This window comes from Panthera onca, chromosome B2 (genome assembly GCF_046562875.1).
Source record: "Panthera onca isolate mPanOnc1 chromosome B2, mPanOnc1 haplotype 2, whole genome shotgun sequence".
Lineage (NCBI taxonomy): Eukaryota > Metazoa > Chordata > Mammalia > Carnivora > Felidae > Panthera > Panthera onca.
The window spans coordinates 134056335-134075942 of NC_138343.1; the positions used below are offsets into that span (position 1 = coordinate 134056335).

Consider the following 19608-nt stretch of genomic DNA (forward strand, 5'->3'; position numbering starts at 1 on the left):
GAAACGTGTAGGGCATCTGTGCTTACACAGCACTGGAAGCCAGAGAATTGCCTGACTCCCGGGAGGGAGTGAGGGGAGGGAGTGAGGGGCCCGGGAGACGGGTCTGGGGGGAGCTCTGGAACTCAGAGCTGGTTACGGCAGGGGTGGGGCAATGTCACAGGAGAGACGGAAAGGATCTCTCAGGCCAACAGGAAGCAAACCAGGAGTGCCACGCTGTGGAAGCCATGGGAAGGAGGCATCCGGGTGCTGCTTGGAGGAACCCATGAAGCCTGAAAACACCCCTGAGGACGAGTCTGTGCAGGTCAGTGGTGTTTGGCCGGCGAAGGAGACGAGCGGATAGACGAGATCATGAGATCGCAGAATCAGTCGGACTTCGCCCCGGGTGCGATACAGCCTGGCTTCTGCTTCCAGCCCAGCCACCCATGCGGCCTGCAGCACTTTGTCCTGGCCAGCCACCTTCCCCACTTCCACCGCAGGACCTTTGAACCAGCTGTTTCTTCTCCTCTCAGCCCGGTCCACGCCTCCTTCTCCTGCGGATCTCAACTTCATCTCTACTTCCTCAGGAAAGCATCCCTGCCCTCTGGTCCCCCTCCGATTCCCCTATTACGAGTCCTCACAGCACATGCTGCTTCTGCCTGGCCCTAATCTCAGCCAAATGATTACACACACCTATAGGATGAACAGGTCTCCCCCTCTTTAACTCACAGGCTCCTTTTGCTCTCCATTGAATTCCCAGCACCCACATGGCGCCTGATGATCGGTAAGGGGACAGTAAAAATGTGTCGAATGCATGAAGGGCTGAGAAGACACAGGTCCTGTGAGCCACCAGAGGGGTACAGCCCAGGCAAGGGGGAAGAACCGGGTGGAAAGACAACGCGAAAGGCTCTCTGTGTCTAGGGACCAAAGAGACAACAGAGTGACTGGGGCAGGGAGAGGGAGCAAAGGGGAGAGTTGAGAGTTCACGGAGAGCCCAGGGCACCATGACAGCCTCTGTTCAGAAGCCTGGCCCGCGGCAGCCGGCCCACCGCCCACGTCCAGACAAGGACGACACTAAATTTCCATGCTGTGCTTTCTCTTGTGTGTGTGGCCTCTCCTGCTATTTTCTCAGAGGGGATCAGGATAGGCCCACGAGAAGAAGGCAGGCTTTGGAAACACTAGTCAATAGTCTTGAAAGTCAGGCTTTGTGGACATACACGAGAACTCTAAATTGCTCTGACTCCAGTAACGTATCGGGAACCAGGCCTTGAGTCCTACACCCGTAGTGTCTTCCAGTTTAGAGAAAATAGTCCTTGGGCCCCTGAGGCTAAGCTGTGAGGGTTATGCAAACAGTAAGGAGAAAATATCAATGTCTGTGGTGCAAAGAAAGGAAGTAGAACCAGTCCCTCTGCCCCAGAGGAAGATGAAGAAAGAAAGGAGAGGGAGGGAGAAAGAGGAGGGCGTTCACAGGGTCCTTGCCCATGCACCCCCCACCCCTGCTTCACCCACCAGCCAGAAGGGGAGGAGAAAGTATAGAAACATCAGGATGGGTGTGAAGAGGAGGCCAAAGGTCGGTCTCCCAGCACAGTGTTGGCAGGTCACAAGGCTCTTGGAGATCCTGGGTTCAGCAGGGCACAGTGTCCACAGAGCTGCACGGCTGCCTCAGAGGAAGGGGGCAGATAAGTGAGCTGGAAGCATCACCCTGGATCCCTCGCATGCCCCCAGGCCCAGGAGATTGTCGGAGGCCTAGGGAGGGGCAAAGAGGCCCCTGTGAGGGGGGCAGGGCTGTAAGCCAGCACGGATCCCAAAAAGACCAATGACCCTCCTACGTTGACCATTCTGGAAGCTAAGCCAGGTCAGACCAGCTGCTCCGTAGCAGAGCCCCGTGAGGGTCCCAGACCCCCCTCTCCCAGCCAACATCAGGTCTCAAAGCCCCCAGATGCCGTTTGGGAGAGGAGCGGGGGAGAGAGAGGAAACATGAACCCCAAGTCATCCAGAAGGCAGGAGACACCAAGATATCACACACTGGTAAGTTTAGGTTTGCCGCTCGCCACGACCTGAACAAGTAGGGAAGAGACTGTATCTGAGAAAATAAGGTCTATTTTCTGCGCACACTGGAGCAGGAATATGAACAACTGATGATACCCCACCCCACCCCCACTCCCAAACATGCCTCTGTCAGCAGTGACAAGTCTGTCCTCCGTTCTCAAGCAAACATCTCACCACCACCCTTCTTTTAAAAATGGCTTCTTGGGGAGCCTGGTTAAGCCTCTGATTCTCGATTTCGGCTCAGGTCATGATCTCACAGTTCATGGGTTTGAGCCCCGTGTTGGGCTCTACATTGACAGCTCAAAGCCTGCTTGGGATTCTCTCTCTGCTCCCACCCCCACTTATACTGTAAACAAACAAACAAACAAACAAACTTAAAAAAAAAATGGTTTCTTGAGGGCTCTCTTTCCTGTGACCACACATCTGTTTCTGTGACTACACACCTTTGCTGGGTGTGTGGGTGGAGGGAGCATGTTCGGTGATGAGGCTGAACCCGATTCCTCCGAGGAGGCAAAGGTGAGCAGGGCCACAGGTTCTGGTGACGATGGTCAGGACCACAGCCTGAAGTGGCCCTGGCTGGGGGCTTGTAGAGGGGAAGGGGTTGGCAGTTCAGCAGTTCAGGAAGAGAAAAACTGAGGAATGGTGCTACCCTGAGCTTCATGCAGCAAAATCCAGTCCCGTGGCCTCTCTGACCCCAGACTCCAAGATGTTTCCAAAGATGTTTGGAAAGATGTTTCCAAGATGTTTCCTCAGCCAAGAGTTTCCAAAGGGCAGTAAATACGATGAAGACCAGAAGAAGCTGGAACAAACATACATCTGCCCAGAGCCCTCCTTCCCTCCCTAAGCAGTGCTCTCCTCTCCAGCTTTGACTCCAGGCAAGGGAAGTCAGGGGCCGACCCCTAGAATCACTAAACTGATGTCTCTGGAATGGAGGGTTTTCATTCAGGTCTATTGTTTTGCAGGACCGGATTCCCACACGCTCCACCCCAACCTCTCTTCTGAGCCTTCTGGTCTCTTTTGAGATGTGAGGATTGTTACCGTTCGATCCTTGCCACATTTTTTTTTTTTTTTTACCAAACTTTGAGGTTGGTAAAAACCTCATAACCCCATTATGGCTGCCATATTTCTGACCACAGAGAGCCCTGGGCCATGGCAGGATTGAAGCCACACTCAGGGACCACCTTCCCACCACGGAGGGGTCTGTCCCTAGTTGTCTGCAGAGCTCCCAGTCAGGCAAGAAAGCACTCGAGGTCATCCTGGGTCCACACCCCTCAGCACACAGAGGTAAATGCATAAGCCCAAAGCATTTATTTATCTGTGCATCCCTCCACTTACTCAACGTCAATTTACGAAAATCTTCAGTGAGGCTCTGTGCTGGGTCCTCAGAGACATACCTTGTTCCTGCTTCTTGGAGCTCATATTTAATATTTGTAGAGTCCCGTGTCCCAGGCCGCTTTGCACTTTGTGCTTCAATCATTGCAACGAGCCCCCGAGGAAGTGACCTTCTTCTGACCGCACCCTTGAGGAAACTAAAGCGAAGACAGGTGCCCACCTGGCTGGTCCAGGGGCACATCTCAGAGCCTGATCTGTTGGGTTGCAAACTCCTCCTCCCCCGTCTCTTATTCCATTTATTCCTGCCCCTCCCCGGTCTCTCCCCTGACACCCAGACAGGTTAAGTCGTCTGCTGTTAAAATGCTGGAGTTTGGGGAGGGCCCTTAGGGCTTCTTAACAGTCACTGTGAACCAGCTCATCACCGAGAGCTGAGAGCCAGGCCCTGGGAAAAGGAGACAGAAGCGGTAGGTTTTGGATAAAGGGAGGGTGGTAAGGGGAAGTGGGTTGGTGCCCGAGGCAAACTTGGCCTGTGGGACAATTACGCCTGGGGTGCCCACAGTCAGCATGGCCATTTGCAGCAAGTGGACCAAGTACATTGAGTGGACCATCACTGTATCGTTGACTATTGCCCAGGAGGTGTCTGCAGAAGTTAGCGACCTGTAGAACGGTGCCCGGGCGAGCAAGGTGGTGCTTGTGGGGAGGGAGGAAAGGAAAAGATGCTTCCTTCAGGGCAGGAGGTGCAAAGCACACCCCTCTTTCCACTCTGTTTCTTTTTGGGGGTTATATTGCAAATACTCGGAGTTTTTTGGTTTGTTTTTTTTTTTTTTTTTTTAATTTTTTTTTCAACGTTTTTTTATTTATTTTTGGGACAGAGAGAGACAGAGCATGAACGGGGGAGGGGCAGAGAGAGAGGGAGACACAGAATCGGAAACAGGCTCCAGGCTCCGAGCCATCGGCCCAGAGCCTGATGCGGGGCTCGAACTCACGGACCGCGAGATCGTGACCTGGCTGAAGTCGGAGGCTTAACCGACTGCGCCACCCAGGCGCCCCGCAAATACTCGGAGTTTTATCCCTTTCTTTCACCAAGAGATCTCTCCCCAGCTCAGGGCAGGGGGGAGAAAGAGAGGGTGTGCCTTCATCGCAGAGAGGGAGAAACAGGTGCAGACCGAGGTAGGAGCCCAAAGCCAGCATCGGCCAGAGTCCACTCAGGGACTCAGGAGGAGGTTTGACCCCCAGCCCAGGAGTGCCTCCTCCACGAACAGCCCACTGAAGGGGGCTGATGAGACGCCCCACCCACCCCCCACCCCCCCCCATTGCAGGCCTGAGCTCCTGTCACTGAAGGTTGGTTACTCCAGAATAAGCCAGATTCCGTTGAAGTTTCTGAGAGCTTAGAAATGTAAATGACGACCCAGACAAAAGGCCCTCCCACGCCAACATGGGGACTCGTTTAAGTAAAACCCTTGTCTGGGGCAGCAAGAGGATGTGAAATTATCAGGTGGTTTTCCCCAAGCTGAAGTCCTTCCAAATCATTCTTTTCCTAAATTTGCCTACAGAACGCACCACGCAGTGGGCTCCTGAGAGTTTGTCGGGCAGGCAAATACAGGCACGTGTGCCGTGAAAGCTATCTTCTTTGTCAAACCTGCCAGATGCTTTTAGCTGTTTCTTGAGCTCACACCCTCCCCTCTCATGTACACACACGGGAGCACACGCACAGGCACGCCCACACCCTTTGAAGGTACAGGACTTGTGCTTGGAAATCACTCTTTGGGCAGCCAGCCCACCAGAGCCACCTTTCCATGCACATGTGATGCCCGGTGGGGGCGGCGGTGGGGGGGGTGGTTTCCAGAAGGCTGGCAGCAGCAGAAAAGGCATCCTGGGGACCAGTCCTACAGAGATCACCTGGTGAGGGGGTCCAGCACATCCTGTGTGCAGCGGGCAAGTCGGGGCCCATCCCACTTGGGAAGGGCTCTGGTCAGCACAGCAGGCTCTGGCCCCAGAATAAAATCCATGGGGTCAGGGGCTCCCACCCTGAGACACTTTGCAAGACTGGGCAGTGGGAAAACCAAAGATGCACGGTGCTAGAGGCAGTACAGGGCTTTGGAAAGAGCTCTGAAAGCAGAGCCTGGCATTCATTGCTCTGTGACCTGGGGCAAGTTACTTACTCTCTCTGAACCTCTGCAGAAGAAGAGAAATTCCTTTCTCAGAAAAATGCATTTATTTCTTTCATGCATGCATAAAATCATCACCTCGAATCCTAGAATGTTACAGATGGAAAGCCACTTAAGATCATTTTTGTTTAGTCCAACCTCTTCATTGTATAAACAAGGGCTCAAAAACATCACGTGACTCTGAGATCACACAGCTGGAAAGCTAGGGTACAGTCCAATACCTAGGCGCTCATCGCATGTGACCGTTTACATTTAACTTCAAATTAATTCAAAAGACACCAAATGTAAAATTCAGTTCCTTGGTCACAATAGCCACACTTCAAGTGCTCAGTAGCCCCATGTGTCAAGTGGCCATCGCTAATGGGCAGATAGGTCTAGAACTTTCCATCATCGAAGGGAGGTTTTAGTGGGCAGCTCCCAGCTAGAGGTCAGGACTCAGATCTTTGGACTCTCTCAGTGGCTCCTCAGGGCAGCACGGACATGAGCTCCAATCTGCCTTCTAAGTCCTTCCCTACCTCATGCAGCATCAGACAGCATATGAAGCAATATCTTCTTCCAAAACAGAGCGTAGCAAAGTCTGTGATACTACAAAACCTCAGAAAGGAAAATTTTCAGAAACCACGTTTCTGAGGTTAACTGAGTTTTGAGGTCAACTGATAATAACTAGACACCATGTTGGTTTCAACCACCCATTGTGTCTAAAGGGTGAGCCCCACACTTAAATCTATCCTGCACAACTGAGATCTGGCAGAGCCCGAGGGTCATGGGTCCTCTTGACACTCTGGTCGGAGGACACAGGCGGTGTCACTGTGGGAGAAGGAGCCAGGGGATGAGGTAGAGCCTCGCACCCCAACAGTCTCCCAGACTGGCCACTGAGCAAATCAGGTCCCACCCACCAGATGGTAGTTGAACAATGGGTCTTTTGTCCCTGACTCGGGATGCAGGGGCAGGGGAAGGGATGGGATGTGTGTGTGTGTGTGTGTGTGTGTGTGTGTGTGTGTGTGTGCGCGCGCGCACATACAGGTACACACACTGAGACTTCACACAGGCACACATGCTCTTGTTAACTGAGATGACGTACAGGCAGCAAGTGTGTGAAAGAAAGCATCGGTGTTCTGACACATTCTTCATAATAAGCCTGAGTGATGGCTTCTACTTGTCCCCCACACAGATTGAGCACAAGGGGATTAAACTGGTTACAGTTGTGGGGGAGGGAGGACCAAATGGGTTTACCTGGGACACGTCATGGTCACACGCAAGTGGAAGGTGTGGTTTGAGTTTGAAGTCCAAGCAGCAACAGAGATTTTCAGCAAAATAAAATCCTCCAACACCACCCTATCGAAACAATTCCTAAAAACTCTCTGGTCCCCAAGAGAGCATGCCCACTCTTCCCTGTAGCAGGTGAAGTAGTCAGTCCTTCCAGCCCAGAGCCATTCGGCTCTTTTGATCTGGGATCACAGAGCTGGTACAATCTTAGGGCTGGAAAGGTCTTCAATTTAAGCAATACCCTTTTACCTTTAGAGCCTCCTTTCTATGAATGCCCAGAAGGAGAGGTGGCTCGTCCTGATCAGACAGAGGCCAGGCCCCCCTCACAACCCTCACACACCCTCAGAACCTACCAGATCCTTTTTTTTAAGTTTTTAATGTTTATTTTTGAGAGAGAGAGCGTGTGAGTAGAGGAAGGGAGGAGAGAGAGGGAGACACAGAATCCAAAGCAGGCTCCAGTCTCCAGGCTCTGAGCTGTCAGTCCAGAGCCCGATGCGGGGCTTGAACTCACGAACTGTGAGATCATGACCTGAGCTGAAGTCGGACACTTAGCCGACTGAGCCACCCAGGTGCCCCAGAACCTACCAGATTCTTAAACATCCTTTCAACTTCCCCCTGAAATCTCGAATTAAGCAGGATTTCATAGTCTGGCCTATCTGGTGCCTACATGGGAGCATGTGTGTGGATGTTACAGAGGCCTGAGGACCAGCCCAGGGTGACCCAGCTGGCTAAAACTTGAACAAACACCACGCAAAGCACAAAGGCACAGCGCCCAGGGCTGGGCCAGGCTGGGTAGCATCATTCCAAACCTCCGTCCTACACTGCCAAGTCCAAAGTGAGTCCAAATCCCCAGGGAAAGCCACTGGCCCTGTCAGCCAAAGGACGGACACCCTCTGGACACATTTAGCACTGCGGAGAACACTCCTCTCCTCAGTCCCCACCCATGGCTCAGCTTTTGAAAGGGGAAGTGCGTCTATTTACAGCCTCGAGTGGCCAATTTCCTATGGATCTGCCCTTTGCCTGCCTGTAACTAAGGCAAGAAGTAGAAAACTGCACTTGTGTGCACAAAGCCTCCTCCTGGCCTATCGCGGAGTGTGGATGAGACGCTAAGATTGGCTTGCAGCTGAATGGAGCCGCGCAGGAAACGTAACAAGCCAGGGCACGGCACTCCCATCACTGACACACACAAAGATGCCAATACACAGACGCTGACAATCGTGTCTACGGCTCAGGGGCCGTGAGCACACGTCTCCAACCTGGCTAGGGAGCCACACCACTGCCAGCCACCCCGCAGCAGCTCTCCCCTTCCACCCCACCCCCCAAAAGAGGGTTTCTAGTTCAAGTACATTTCCCCTCTGATTCTCATTACCTTTAGAGAAGTAGCAAAGCTATCTATTAGCCCGTGTCACAGAAGAGGAAACTTGAGATGCTATGGCTTTCTGAGTCACGCAGCTGGTTAGGGACAGGCTCTAGACAAGAAGCCACATCTGCCGAGGCCCGGTGCTAGGCTCCTCCCCAGTCATCTACTGCCTTTCTCAGAAAAGAGCCTCTCTCTGGGTCGATATGATAATAGCTACCACTTTTGAACACTTACTCTGCGTCAGGCACTGTCCTAGGCATTTTGTGCAGCTCCAGTTCTCACAACTGCCTTCTAGGGAGGTTTTATACCAATTCTACAGATGGAGAAAGTGAGGCTCAGAGAGGTTAAGCGACTTACTTAAGGCCACACAGCTATGAAAGGGATGGAATGGGGATCAAAGGTCCATCCATTAGCCCCCAAACCACTCTTTGGACAAAACCACTGAAAAGAGGGACAGTTCTCCCACCCCGAGGCTCCAGGACGAAGAAAACTACCTCATTGCCACGTTGCTGCCGTCGATCACTATGGGTCGCAAGGAACTGGCTGCGTCTCCGTGCTCTTCTTCCAGCTCTGCCGCCAGCCCGCAGTGGGCAGAGTCCAGGGTCCCGCAGGAGCCCCTGGGAACGAGCAGGGGCACAGCACTGCTCTCGTGGGCCCCAGGGCGGCTGCCAGTCTGGATCAGCTCCTGCAGCACGTCGTTGACCAGGGCGTCCTCACCCAGCTTGCCCAGCACCCTGACCACATCATCCCGGCTGTAGCCCAGCTTCTGGAAGAACTCCATCTTGCTTGAGCGCTCCATGCCGTGCCAGCTGGGGCCCTGCTGAGGGTCCTGCCCCCAGTTTCCTTCTGGCAGAGCCACGCTGGCATGAGCTAAAGAGAAAAAGCATCCATCAGGTGTTTTCTGAGCGGCCCGGGCCTGGAGGCTGTCAGGTTACTGAGGGCAAATGATGCGTGCTCCCTCCCCGCCTTATCTGTCAGGAAATCATGTTGCCTGGTCCCCTTGGGGATTTTCAGTTGCTCAGTGTGGTTGGGGAGCCACAGATGCAATCATGCTGCTTTTACTCGTGCACTTTCTGAGGCCTTCTCCCCACCCAGGTGCCCCCGCAAGGATCCACTGGCCAGAGGAGCCAAGGGCCGCTGAGCAAACCACCCAGCACTCGAACATTTGCACACAGGCCAAAGATGCGTTTCCGAGGCTCGAGCATGGGCTGGGTTGGGCCCCCACCCCCCCAATTCATTCGTTGAGGCCCAACTCCCGGTAGCTCAGAACGTGACTGCCTTTGTAGAAAGGGTCTTTAAAGAGTTGATTGGGTGGAAATGAGCTCCTTAGGGTGATACCCGGCCAATATGACTAGTGTCTTTATAAGAAGAGGACATTTGGACCCAGATAGGAACAGAGGAAAGACCATGTGAAGGCACAGGGAAAAGATGACCGTCTACAAGCTAGAGAGAGAGGCCTCAGAAGAAATCAACCCAGCCAACACCTTCATCTCGGGCTGCTAGGCACGGAACTATGAGGCAATAACACCAAGAATAGGTAAAATATTACATATATGATATTATATGTAATACATACCACCCCTGTGGTATTGTGTTATAGCAGGCCTCGAAAATTAATATAGCTCCTCGGCTTAAAGAGGGGAAAGGGCTGCTGGTCAATTCCATTCCCAGGAAAGCAATGCTCTGGCCCAAATTCAGCTCTGTGCTGTGGCACAGCTTTCCCCAGCAATGAATTCAGATGGTAGTGAACCTGTAAAGTAGAAGGTCCTAACCCACATTTTCTAGTGAGCATCACCGCCTGGCCTGTACCGCGGGAGTGGTGGGGAGGTGGGGGTTCTGTCTGACCCGCGCTTACAAAAAGAAGACTGAATCAACACAAACCCTCTGGACAGACCGGGTCCCTCTCTCTTTTCTACTCACAGACACCAACAGCTTTCAAAAATCATTTGAAAATACAGAAATCATCATGCAAATATATTTCATGTGGAAAAAAATGCAACAATGTCAAAGCGTAAAGAATAACAAGAGAGGGGCGCCTGGGTGGCTCAGTCGGTTAAGTGTCCGACTCTTGGTTTCCGCTCAGGTCGTGATCTCGTGGTTCATGAGTTCAAGCCTCGCATCAGGCTCTGTGCTGACAACGTGGAGCCTGCTTAGTCCTCTCTCTCTCCTTCTCTCTGCCCCTTCGCTGTTCATGCTCTCTCTCGCTCTCTCTCAAAATAAATAAATAAGCTTTTTTTAAAAAAGAAAAAAAATTTTAAAAAGATACACTGTCTCTCATACAAACCCCAAATCCCGCTTGCCTCTCCTGCTAAGTATTGTCCAGCAACTTGCTTTTCTTATTAAAAATGCATTTGGGAAATCTTTCTATGCCAGTTTATCTGTCCTGCTGCCCACTGTATCCCCAGCATTTAGAACAGCACCTGGCCCAGCTGAATCTCCTGCCGATTTGCTGAATGAGCGAATGATTGGCGTGTAACCATATGCCAGATGATGGAAGTTTAGTTTGCCTGCCATTTCTCTCGTGCACATCTGTCTTGTCCCCCATCTTCTTCTCAGTATGACAGGCTCTCTACCTTCCAGTCCTCTTCTCCTGCTGGCATCCCCCGCAGCACCCACGTCTTCCTACTGGATCTCAGCGCGGCTTCCTGTTCCCTGCAGGGCCGCTCCCCTTAGCGCAGGAACCCCACCGAACGGACTAGGTCTGGCTCTGGCAGGAGGAGGGATTTCTCGGCTGGTCTCCTGGACAGAGAGGCCCGGCTGTCACCTCTACTCCACCTCGGCCCCCTGACTGCTGAAACACCAAAATCGCCCCCGAGGTCACCAGGGACCTCCTCACGGGCAAATCCAACAGCAGCTCCACACACCTTGCCTTATACAAACCTCTCTGCTGCTTTCAACACTGTGGACCACACCCTTACCTCTTATTTTAAATCAAGACACTTAAGGGGTTCCTGGGTGGCTCAGTCAGTTAAGCATCTGACTTTGGCTCAGGTCATGATCTCACCGTTGGTGGTTCGGACCCCACATCGGGCTCTGTGCTGACAGCTCAGAGCCTAGAGCCTGCTTCGGATTCTGTGTCTCCCTCTCTCTCTGCTCCTCCCCTGCTGATGCTCTGTCTCTCTCTCTCTCTCTCTCTCTCAAAAATAAATAAATTTTAAAAGAAGTAATAATAAATCAAAACATTTTGGACCACCTCCTCTTGAAACTCTTCTCCCTTAGGTTGTAAAACTTGGTCCAAGTCTTCTAAGTCTTTCCAGTTCTTTCCTTAGTCTCTGCTCATGGGTTCAAAGACAGGGTCCTGCCCAGGCCATCGGCTCTCCCTCTCGTGCCCTCCACCTGCCCCTATACTGGAGAGTCCACAACCGCACTCGTGGCTCAGACCTCACTAAGCACCAGGCACGCACAGCTATAAACCTGTGAGGTAAATGGCATGCATGCTATTTGAATAAGTTCTGTGGGAACTGAGAAAATGCTGTCATTCGCCAAACATTGGCTGAGTCTGTCTACTTCAGTAGACCGAGTCTACTTCTCAAAGTGTGGTCCAGGAAAACTCGGGGGGCGGAGGTGGCCCAAGACCCTTTCAGGCAGTCCTCAAAGTAAGAACTATTTTCATAATGACACATAATAAGGCGTAACGTGCTTTTTTCCACTCCCATCCTCATGAGCATGTCATGAAGTATTCCAGAGACTGAGTGTCGTGGGATAACCCCTGGCGGTCCTCTGGTAAGCCAGATCTTAATTAGAGACTTGCAAATATAAATCGGTGCCAGTCTTCTTACAAATTTTTTTGTTTTGGGAAAATATAGTTATTTTGCATAAAAATACATTATTTATACTAATGTAATGGTTTATTAATATTTAAAATAAACAAATATTTATAATTGCCTGATTTTAGTTTCTAATAAGGTGCTTATCAGTGGACGGATATAACTCACGTAAACGAAAGCTCTTCGGCATCCTCAATAGTTATGAAAAGGAGTTCTGAAACCAAAAGTTTCTTCTTAAATCCAGAGCTTTCTAGTAGGCATTTCCCAGAAGATGGTCCCGTGTAGGGAGCGAATAGTCATGTTATGCAGGGTCCCAGGACAGAGGCCCAGTGTCTTTCTCACACCATCCACCCACCTGTCCCACCCACACCTTCTTCATCCCTTACCTAACTCATGCTACAGCGTCCTACAGGCGTCCCTCAGCAAACCATTTGGCTCAGTCCCTGTTTGTAGCCAGCAGGATATTTCTAGAACAAGTGTGACCATGTCACCCCCTTCCTTAGAAATATCCTCAGGATGGGGCGCCTGGGTGGCTCAGTTGTGTGGGCCTCCGACTCTTGGTTTGGGCTCAGGTCATGATCCCACAGTTTGGGGGTTCGAGACTGATGTGGGGGCTCTGTGCTGACAGTGCAGAGCCTTCTTGAGATTCTCTCTCTCCCCCTCTCCTTCTGCCCCTCCCCTGCTTATGCTCTCTCTCTAAATAAATAAACAAACAAATAAATAAATAAATAAATAAATACCCTCAGACCCCGTGTTGACCTACAAGAAAAACACAAATGCCTAAGTGGCCTGCTGAGCCATCACCATGCCGTGCTGGCCCCTGTGCAACTCACCACCAACCCTGGCCCACCTGGCCCTTTCTCTTGAGCCATGATGAATCTCTCCTGGCTCCCCAAGCCTTCTGGAAGGTTCTCATCACCGTGCTTCTGCATATGCTTTTGTTTCTACTTGGAATGCCCTTTTTGGTTTGGCAAACTTCAAGATTCGGCAGAAATGCCCCTCAAAGTGGTCACACCTAAGTCCACAAACAGAATGAGTGACTTGGTCATCTCATCTACCGGGCACTTTGCTCACAGCTCTGCAATGACACATTGGATCGTCACTTATCCGTATCTCAAGACACTGTGTACTATGTTCCCACGTCTTTGCCCTCAGAATCACCAGCACCTGGCACAGTGTTACTATATCTAAGGACTTCAATAGGTTTTTCTTCAGTGGATGCCCAAAGCTGAAAATAATCTTCCCTGCTCAAATATTTTTTCTTGGGTTCCCATCTCATTGAATGGTGTGCCCCAGACTAAAGAAGACATCTCAAGGTCATGTCACCTACTAGGCACCAGGCACTGTGCTGGGACCCAGTTCCATAAAAACTAATATACAGTCCAATTTCAATTTGTTTACAACCTCTTCAGGAAAACAGACCAAATAAGTAAATACCAAGCCATCAATCATGGCAATAAGCACAATACTTTCAATTAGGAAAAAAATGTGCTCTCAAAACTCAGGTGAGGAGTGACTTATCTTCCTTTGAGGGGACAGGAAAGGCCAGGAAGTTTCCCACAAAACTGGGTAACAGAGGATGCGCTGACATTTCCCAGTGGGGGAAGGGCCATGGCATCTCTCCCGGGGGGTTCTGGGAGGGCCTCCTCACCACACTCCACCCCCACTACACTAATCTAACTCGTCCACTGACAAAAGATTTCTGTCACTCCGTCCTGTACAGAGTCTCCTCCTTGATGGGTGACCAGTTTTTCTCCTTGGGAAGGTTGTTCTCTTGGGCTGGGGTCCAGCTTTGGGCCAGTCTCCGGGGAGGAGGAGGACAATCACCCAGCCTGGCAGGCCCGACTCACACCGGGAGTCGCCTACTGTCCCTGAAAGACCCTTGGGCTGGCTCTCAGGCCTGCAGAGCTTCACTGGGGCTCTTCCCTCTGCCTGGAGGTCTGCCCCTCCTGCCCCAGGCCGGACTCCCCTGTCGCACCCGTCCCTCCCATGCCCCCGCCAGCCCAGCTACACCCCCACCTCCGCCCTTCCTTTCTTACACATACGTGTGACTCTTGTTTTAATTTGGAAGAAAGATCTCAGGGGGAAAGCTCTCAATTTTTCCCCATTGAGGATGATGTTGGCTGTGGGCTGTTCATAAATGGCTTCTATGATGTTGAAGTATGTTCCTTCTATCCCGACTTTCTCGAGGGTTTTTATTAAGAAAGGATGCTGAATTTTGTCAAATGCTTTTTCTGCATCGATTGACAGGATCATACGGTTCTTCTCTTTTCTCTTATTAATGTGATGTAAAGAAATTGTGGTTTATATACACAATGGAATACTACGTGGCAATGAGAAAGAATGAAATATGGCCTTTTGTAGCAACGTGGATGGAACTGGAGAGTGTGATGCTAAGTGAAATAAGCCATACAGAGAAAGACAGATACCATATGTTTTCACTCTTATGTGGATCCTGAGAAACTTAACAGAAGACCATGGGGGAGGGGAAGGAAAAAAAAAAGTTAGAGAGGGAGGGAGCAAACCATAAGAGACTCTTAAAAACTGAGAACAAACTGAGGGTTGATGGGGGGTGAGAGGGAGGGGAGGGTGGGTGATGGGCATTGAGGAGGGCACCTGTGGGGATGAGCCCTGGGTGTTGTATGGAAACCAATCTGACAATAAATTGCATATTAAATAAATAAATATATAAAGTTATAATGTATTACATCCACAAAAAAATTTTTGGAAGAAAGAGGAGAAGGGAAGAGAGAGGAGGGGTGTGAGAAAGAAAAGGGAGAGGGAGGAAAAGTGAGAGAGAAGGAAAAAGAAGAATGACTGTGGCAGACAGCATGAACGTCACAGTCGGTGCTCACAGATTTCTTCGCTGTTTCCACACCACCTTCACTGAGAGCCTCTCTCCCTTGAACTTGCCGTTACCCCCGGTTGGGTAGACGGTGGATAAAAGTAGCCCCTTTCCACAGGTGAAGAAGCCGAGGCTCAGAGTGGCACCGAGAAAAGGCTATACGGTCAGTAAGCGGCAGAGGCCGACAAAAAGTAGAAACCAAAAACAACGCGTTGCTCTGAGTTGTGCTCAAGATGGAAGCAGCGTCTTGTTTTTGCAGAAATCGAAAAACCCGAAATACAACCACCCCCGGGTGACTTCTCTTTGGTCACAAAGTAACAGCTATGAGGAGAGTCCGGGTTAGTGTCGTAACTTTGCAGTCTGAAATCTGCAGACCGAATCACAGACATCTTCACAATGAAAAACCTTGGGGCTTTTACCTGGGGCGGGGGAGGGAGAGGGGTCGCGTGAGGCCTGTCCTCTGCAGCTCTCCACGGCACCCACGAGTTCCAAAAGAGCTCCCTTTCTTTTATTTATATTATTTATTTAAAAAATTGTTTTAAGTTTATGTATTTATTTTGAGAGAGTGGGGGATGGGCAGAGAGCGAGGGGTTGGGGAGAGAGAATCCCAAGCAGGCTCCGTATTGTCAAGTGCAGAGCCCAACGCGGGGCTCGGTCTCATGAACCGTGAGATCACGACGTGAGCCAGAGTCAGGAGCCAGACGCTTCACCAACCGAGCCACCCAGGTGCCCCGGAGCTCCCTTTCTGAGGAAACTTTTGAAAGGTCATGCGTGGGACAGGAGAGCTGTTTTTACACAACATTAACTGAAAGAGTTCACCCACTTCAGAGGCTTTCTTTTGCCCCCTTGAGATTTCAAAATCAACTTCATTTCCTTTTAAAACTTCTAAATAAGGGAGAAACCTGAGGTGGGGGCCTGTCCTCAGGAGCCTCCGCTGGCCCTCAGGCCAAAACCCTCCCCTTGAGATGCGATGGTCTTTGAGCAGCAAGGCTGCCAGCAGTTTCTCACTGCTTTCTATTTTTAAGTCCTGAAAGTATGAATGATTTCATTTGAGTTTGCTTCCTCAAGCTTGACTGGAAGTCACAAATAGCACAGATAATTAGTAACCCTTTAAGACTCCTCGGTCTCCTCAGGAGCTCGTAGGACGGTCAGCCTTGCAACACTTCCCTATGGTCAATAGTCAAGGGAGCCATGGAGATGTGTTCGGGTGGAATCCAAAGTTGGAGGTGGCCTAACAAAGCAGCAGGAAAGGAAGGGAGAAAGAGGGAGGGAGGAAAGGTAGAACTTTATTAACAAGGAGCATTAGGGGTGCCTGCGTGGCCCAGTCAGTTAAGCATCCGGCTTTGGCTCAGGTCATAATCTCACAGTTCGTGAGTTTGAGCCCCACATTGGGCTCTCTGCTGTCAGCACGGAGCCAGCTTTGGATCCTCTGTCCCCCTCTCTCTTTGCCCCTCCGCAACTCTCTCTCAAAAATAAATAAACATTAAAAAAAAAAAAAAATGAGAATTAGATCAGACCGGTTCCTCCTGGAATCAGCCAATCCAGGTTGAGGGCCTCTGGACCTAGGGTCTGTAACCTCTGACTGGAAGACCTCCTGAGGAAAAGAATACAAGAGAAACTGAAGAAGGAGAAAAGGAGGAGACATTAGAGGGATAAGACATGCAGAGAATCAGTAGCTCACATGTGCCCAGTATTTTACAGATACAAGGGACAGCCTTGCATATTGCCTTTGGAGATACCAACATCTGTGGGAGATGGAAAAGGATTCATTACTCATGACTCATGTTGCAAGTAAGAAAACTGAAGAAAAGAGAGGTTTTGCCAACTTACCCAGGGTCTCACAGCTAATTAATGGGAGGGACTAGACTCCCAAGGGATTCCTCCTACAGCCTGGCCCAGAGGGTGCTACCCAGGGCTGCTCAGGGGGCCACAGAGCAAGGTGAGCCCGAGCACCAGCCCCAGGAAGAATGCATTCATCACGTTGCCCCTGACCTTCAAGTCTGTTCCTGGTCACCTCTGCCAGTTCTAGAGAAATCCACCCCATCATGACAGCCAGAAGTCACCCGCATGATGAGGAGAAAAGTTCTCATAGACACGGTCTGTGCAGTTTTCTGGCTCAGCTCAGATCGGTGGGGTTGTCAGTTAGATTTTGGGGAAGTCACAGAGAGGCAACGACTTCAGCCCACGAGATTCGGGTTTTGGGTCTGGCTTTGGGGGGATTTTTTTAAAAGGGAATTATAATTTTTTTTTAAATGTGGTAAATTATACATACCACAAAATTTGCCATTTTAACTATCTTTAGGAGTGCAGTTCGGTGGCATTAAGCAACCATTACCAGCATCCATTTCCAGAATTTTTTCGTCTTATAAAACTGAAACCTTGTCCCCATTAAACACTAACTCCCCACCCTCTTCCCCCACCCACCCCTGGTAACCATACTCCTTCTTGCCATCCCTATGAATCTGACTACTCTAAGTACTTTCTACAGGTGCAATCACACAGTACTTGTCCTTCTCTGACTGGCTTATTTCACGTAGCATAATGTTTTCAAGTTCCGCCCTGTTGCAAGCATTTGTCAGAATTTTCTTCATTTTTAAGGCTGAATAATAGTCCATTATGTATATGGACCACCTTCTGTTTGCCCACCCACCTGCTGACGGACATTTGAGATGCTGCTCCCTTTTGGCTGTTGTAAATAGTGCTGCTGTGAGCATAGGTGGCCTGGTCTTGGGTTTTCTCCTTGAGCTTGTCCCTTGCTCTTCCGTATTGTTATAGGTTACTTCGGATACACACACAAGTATATACACACAAGCCCTGATCCATACCCCGGGGCAACTCTGAGTTAAAAAAAAAAACAACAACAAAAACCCATCCTCCTTATCGTCTACACCCAACCTATTCACTCATCAGGTATTGGCATTCCTGGCCTGGCATCACCTGGCCTTGCAGAGGAGTTCATAATCCTGGACGCGTGGCCAAGGTTTCTAACAACCACAGGGAATGAGCCAAAATTGTCTCCATTGCCTCCGATTAAGACTTATTTCCATGTCCTTCTGGGCCTTCTTGGAGCCCGCAGAGCCGTCCTTTAGGAGAGATGGGGTTTGGGACTGCGGTCAAATATTCCTGATCTGCCGGGAAACTAGACACCCACAAATCAATATCTAGCCTAAAAGATATGTTTTCAGGAGCATGGAGACAGGCTGAAAACGTGCCTGAGCATTCTCGACTTTCTGATTTCGTAAAACTAAAAGATCTTCGAAGACCACAGCAGGAGTTGTCCCTTACACCTAAGAGTTCCTCCGATTAATCTTTCTCCCACAAAAGCCCTCTTGAAATTAAATTCAACTGTGCTAAAACGAGCAAGGATTTCACCTTTTTTTTTTTTTTATCTGTGCACTTAAAATCATGTGAGGCACGGGAGATCAGACTGCTCAGAATAACACTAATCCAAGGACTGCTCCCCAACTTGCTCCCCGCCCCGTATATTCTTGTGTCTCTCCTCCAGCCCTGGACCCAAGTCTGCACAGCACCTGTCCTACTGAATGATGGCCGGAGCCAGGCACTCACCAGCAGGGCGCGTCGCTTCGGCCCCCACAGTGGACACCCGTGCTCCACGCAGCACCCCCAGCTCCACGCCCGCCACAGTCGGCCAGGTGTCATCCAACCTGAGGTTGCCCTGCCCGGCTGCGCCACGAGGCCATTAGGAGGCCCTTCATGCCAAAGCTCCCCTTCCTGAGTGCCACGGTCACGTTCAGCTGCCAAGGTAGTTTTGCTCTGAGTTTTTTTTTTTTTTTAAAAAAAAAAAAAAAGGAAAGGAAGAGAGCAATCAAATGAGGGAGGCAGACTTGAAGGCTTCGCCCCGGCATGAGTCACCGAATCAAAGTTTAACAACCACATGCAAAACAAACTCTCTGAGGGCATGGGCTGGCTGCACAGGAAAAAGCCAGGAGAGGCTCAGAGAACAAAAGTGTTCACAGGCAGAGGGTGAAAACTTCCGTTCCAAGTTCCACTCGTGCCTTTGGCTGAAAAGAGCATCTGATCCGAGGGGCTCCCGACCTTACAAGCAAAACGAAAGCATGCAGGAGTGAAAAGTGTCAGGCGAGAGAGGAAGAATAGAAATGCCTACTAGATAAGGGTGCACAGGGGCTCGGGCGTGGAGAGGCCCTGTCCCTTCTAGCAGAGTTCCTAACAAGTCCCAGAGGCCTTCCGGCTAAGGGCACTGGCCTCTGTCTGTAACAGGACTCTGAGCTGTCCTCACTGTAGCCCTGCATGGGGTGGGCGGCTGCTTGTCTCCATCTGGCAGGGGGAGCCTGACCTCAGGGCCTCCTGACCATGGCATCTGCAGCTGCCTAGCTGCCAGCGACAGAGGGTGCGGGCAGCAGACCCTGAACTCTTGTCGTCTGTTCCCTGCATCGCTGGATGCCTGTCGGGGGTCGAGAAGGAGGAGAGAACACAAACCACGGCAAGCCCATCTCCCAACAATGACAGGGCTCTAAAGTCACTTGCCCAAGCACACGGTGAGCCAGCAGGTAGAGCTGGGTTTAGAGTCTGAGAGTTGTTGCTTAGGAAACTGGACTCGGCTGGTCTTCTTGATTTATCCCCCATCTGCCTCCTACAGAAGGTGTGAGGCTGTCTAGAGTATTAAGACACAGAATGGGAACACTGACATAAAATCACGGTCAGAAATGATTAGAACAACAAAAACCAGAACATGGTACTGGAACCCAGATTAAAATAGTCACTTCTGGGGCGCCTGGGCGGCTCAGTCGGCTGAGTGTTCCACTTCGGCTCAGGGCATGATCTCGTGGTTCATGGGTTCGAGCCCCGTGTCGGGCTCAGTGCTGA

At 50.7% G+C, this 19608-nt stretch overlaps 1 protein-coding gene across 1 annotated transcript in view; it reads right to left on the reverse strand.

Annotated features, from left to right (window-relative positions):
• ZC3H12D (zinc finger CCCH-type containing 12D) overlaps window positions 1-19008 on the reverse strand; it is a 33969-nt gene extending 14961 nt beyond the window's left edge. The window contains exons 1-2 of the mRNA XM_060616871.3: window positions 18331-19008; window positions 8646-9021 (exon numbers count right to left, since the gene is read on the reverse strand). Of these exons, the coding sequence (XP_060472854.2) occupies window positions 8646-8950 (305 nt within the window). The 5' untranslated portion in view covers window positions 8951-9021; window positions 18331-19008. The remainder of the gene's footprint in view (window positions 1-8645; window positions 9022-18330) is intronic.
• Between the last annotated feature and the right edge of the window lie 600 nt (window positions 19009-19608).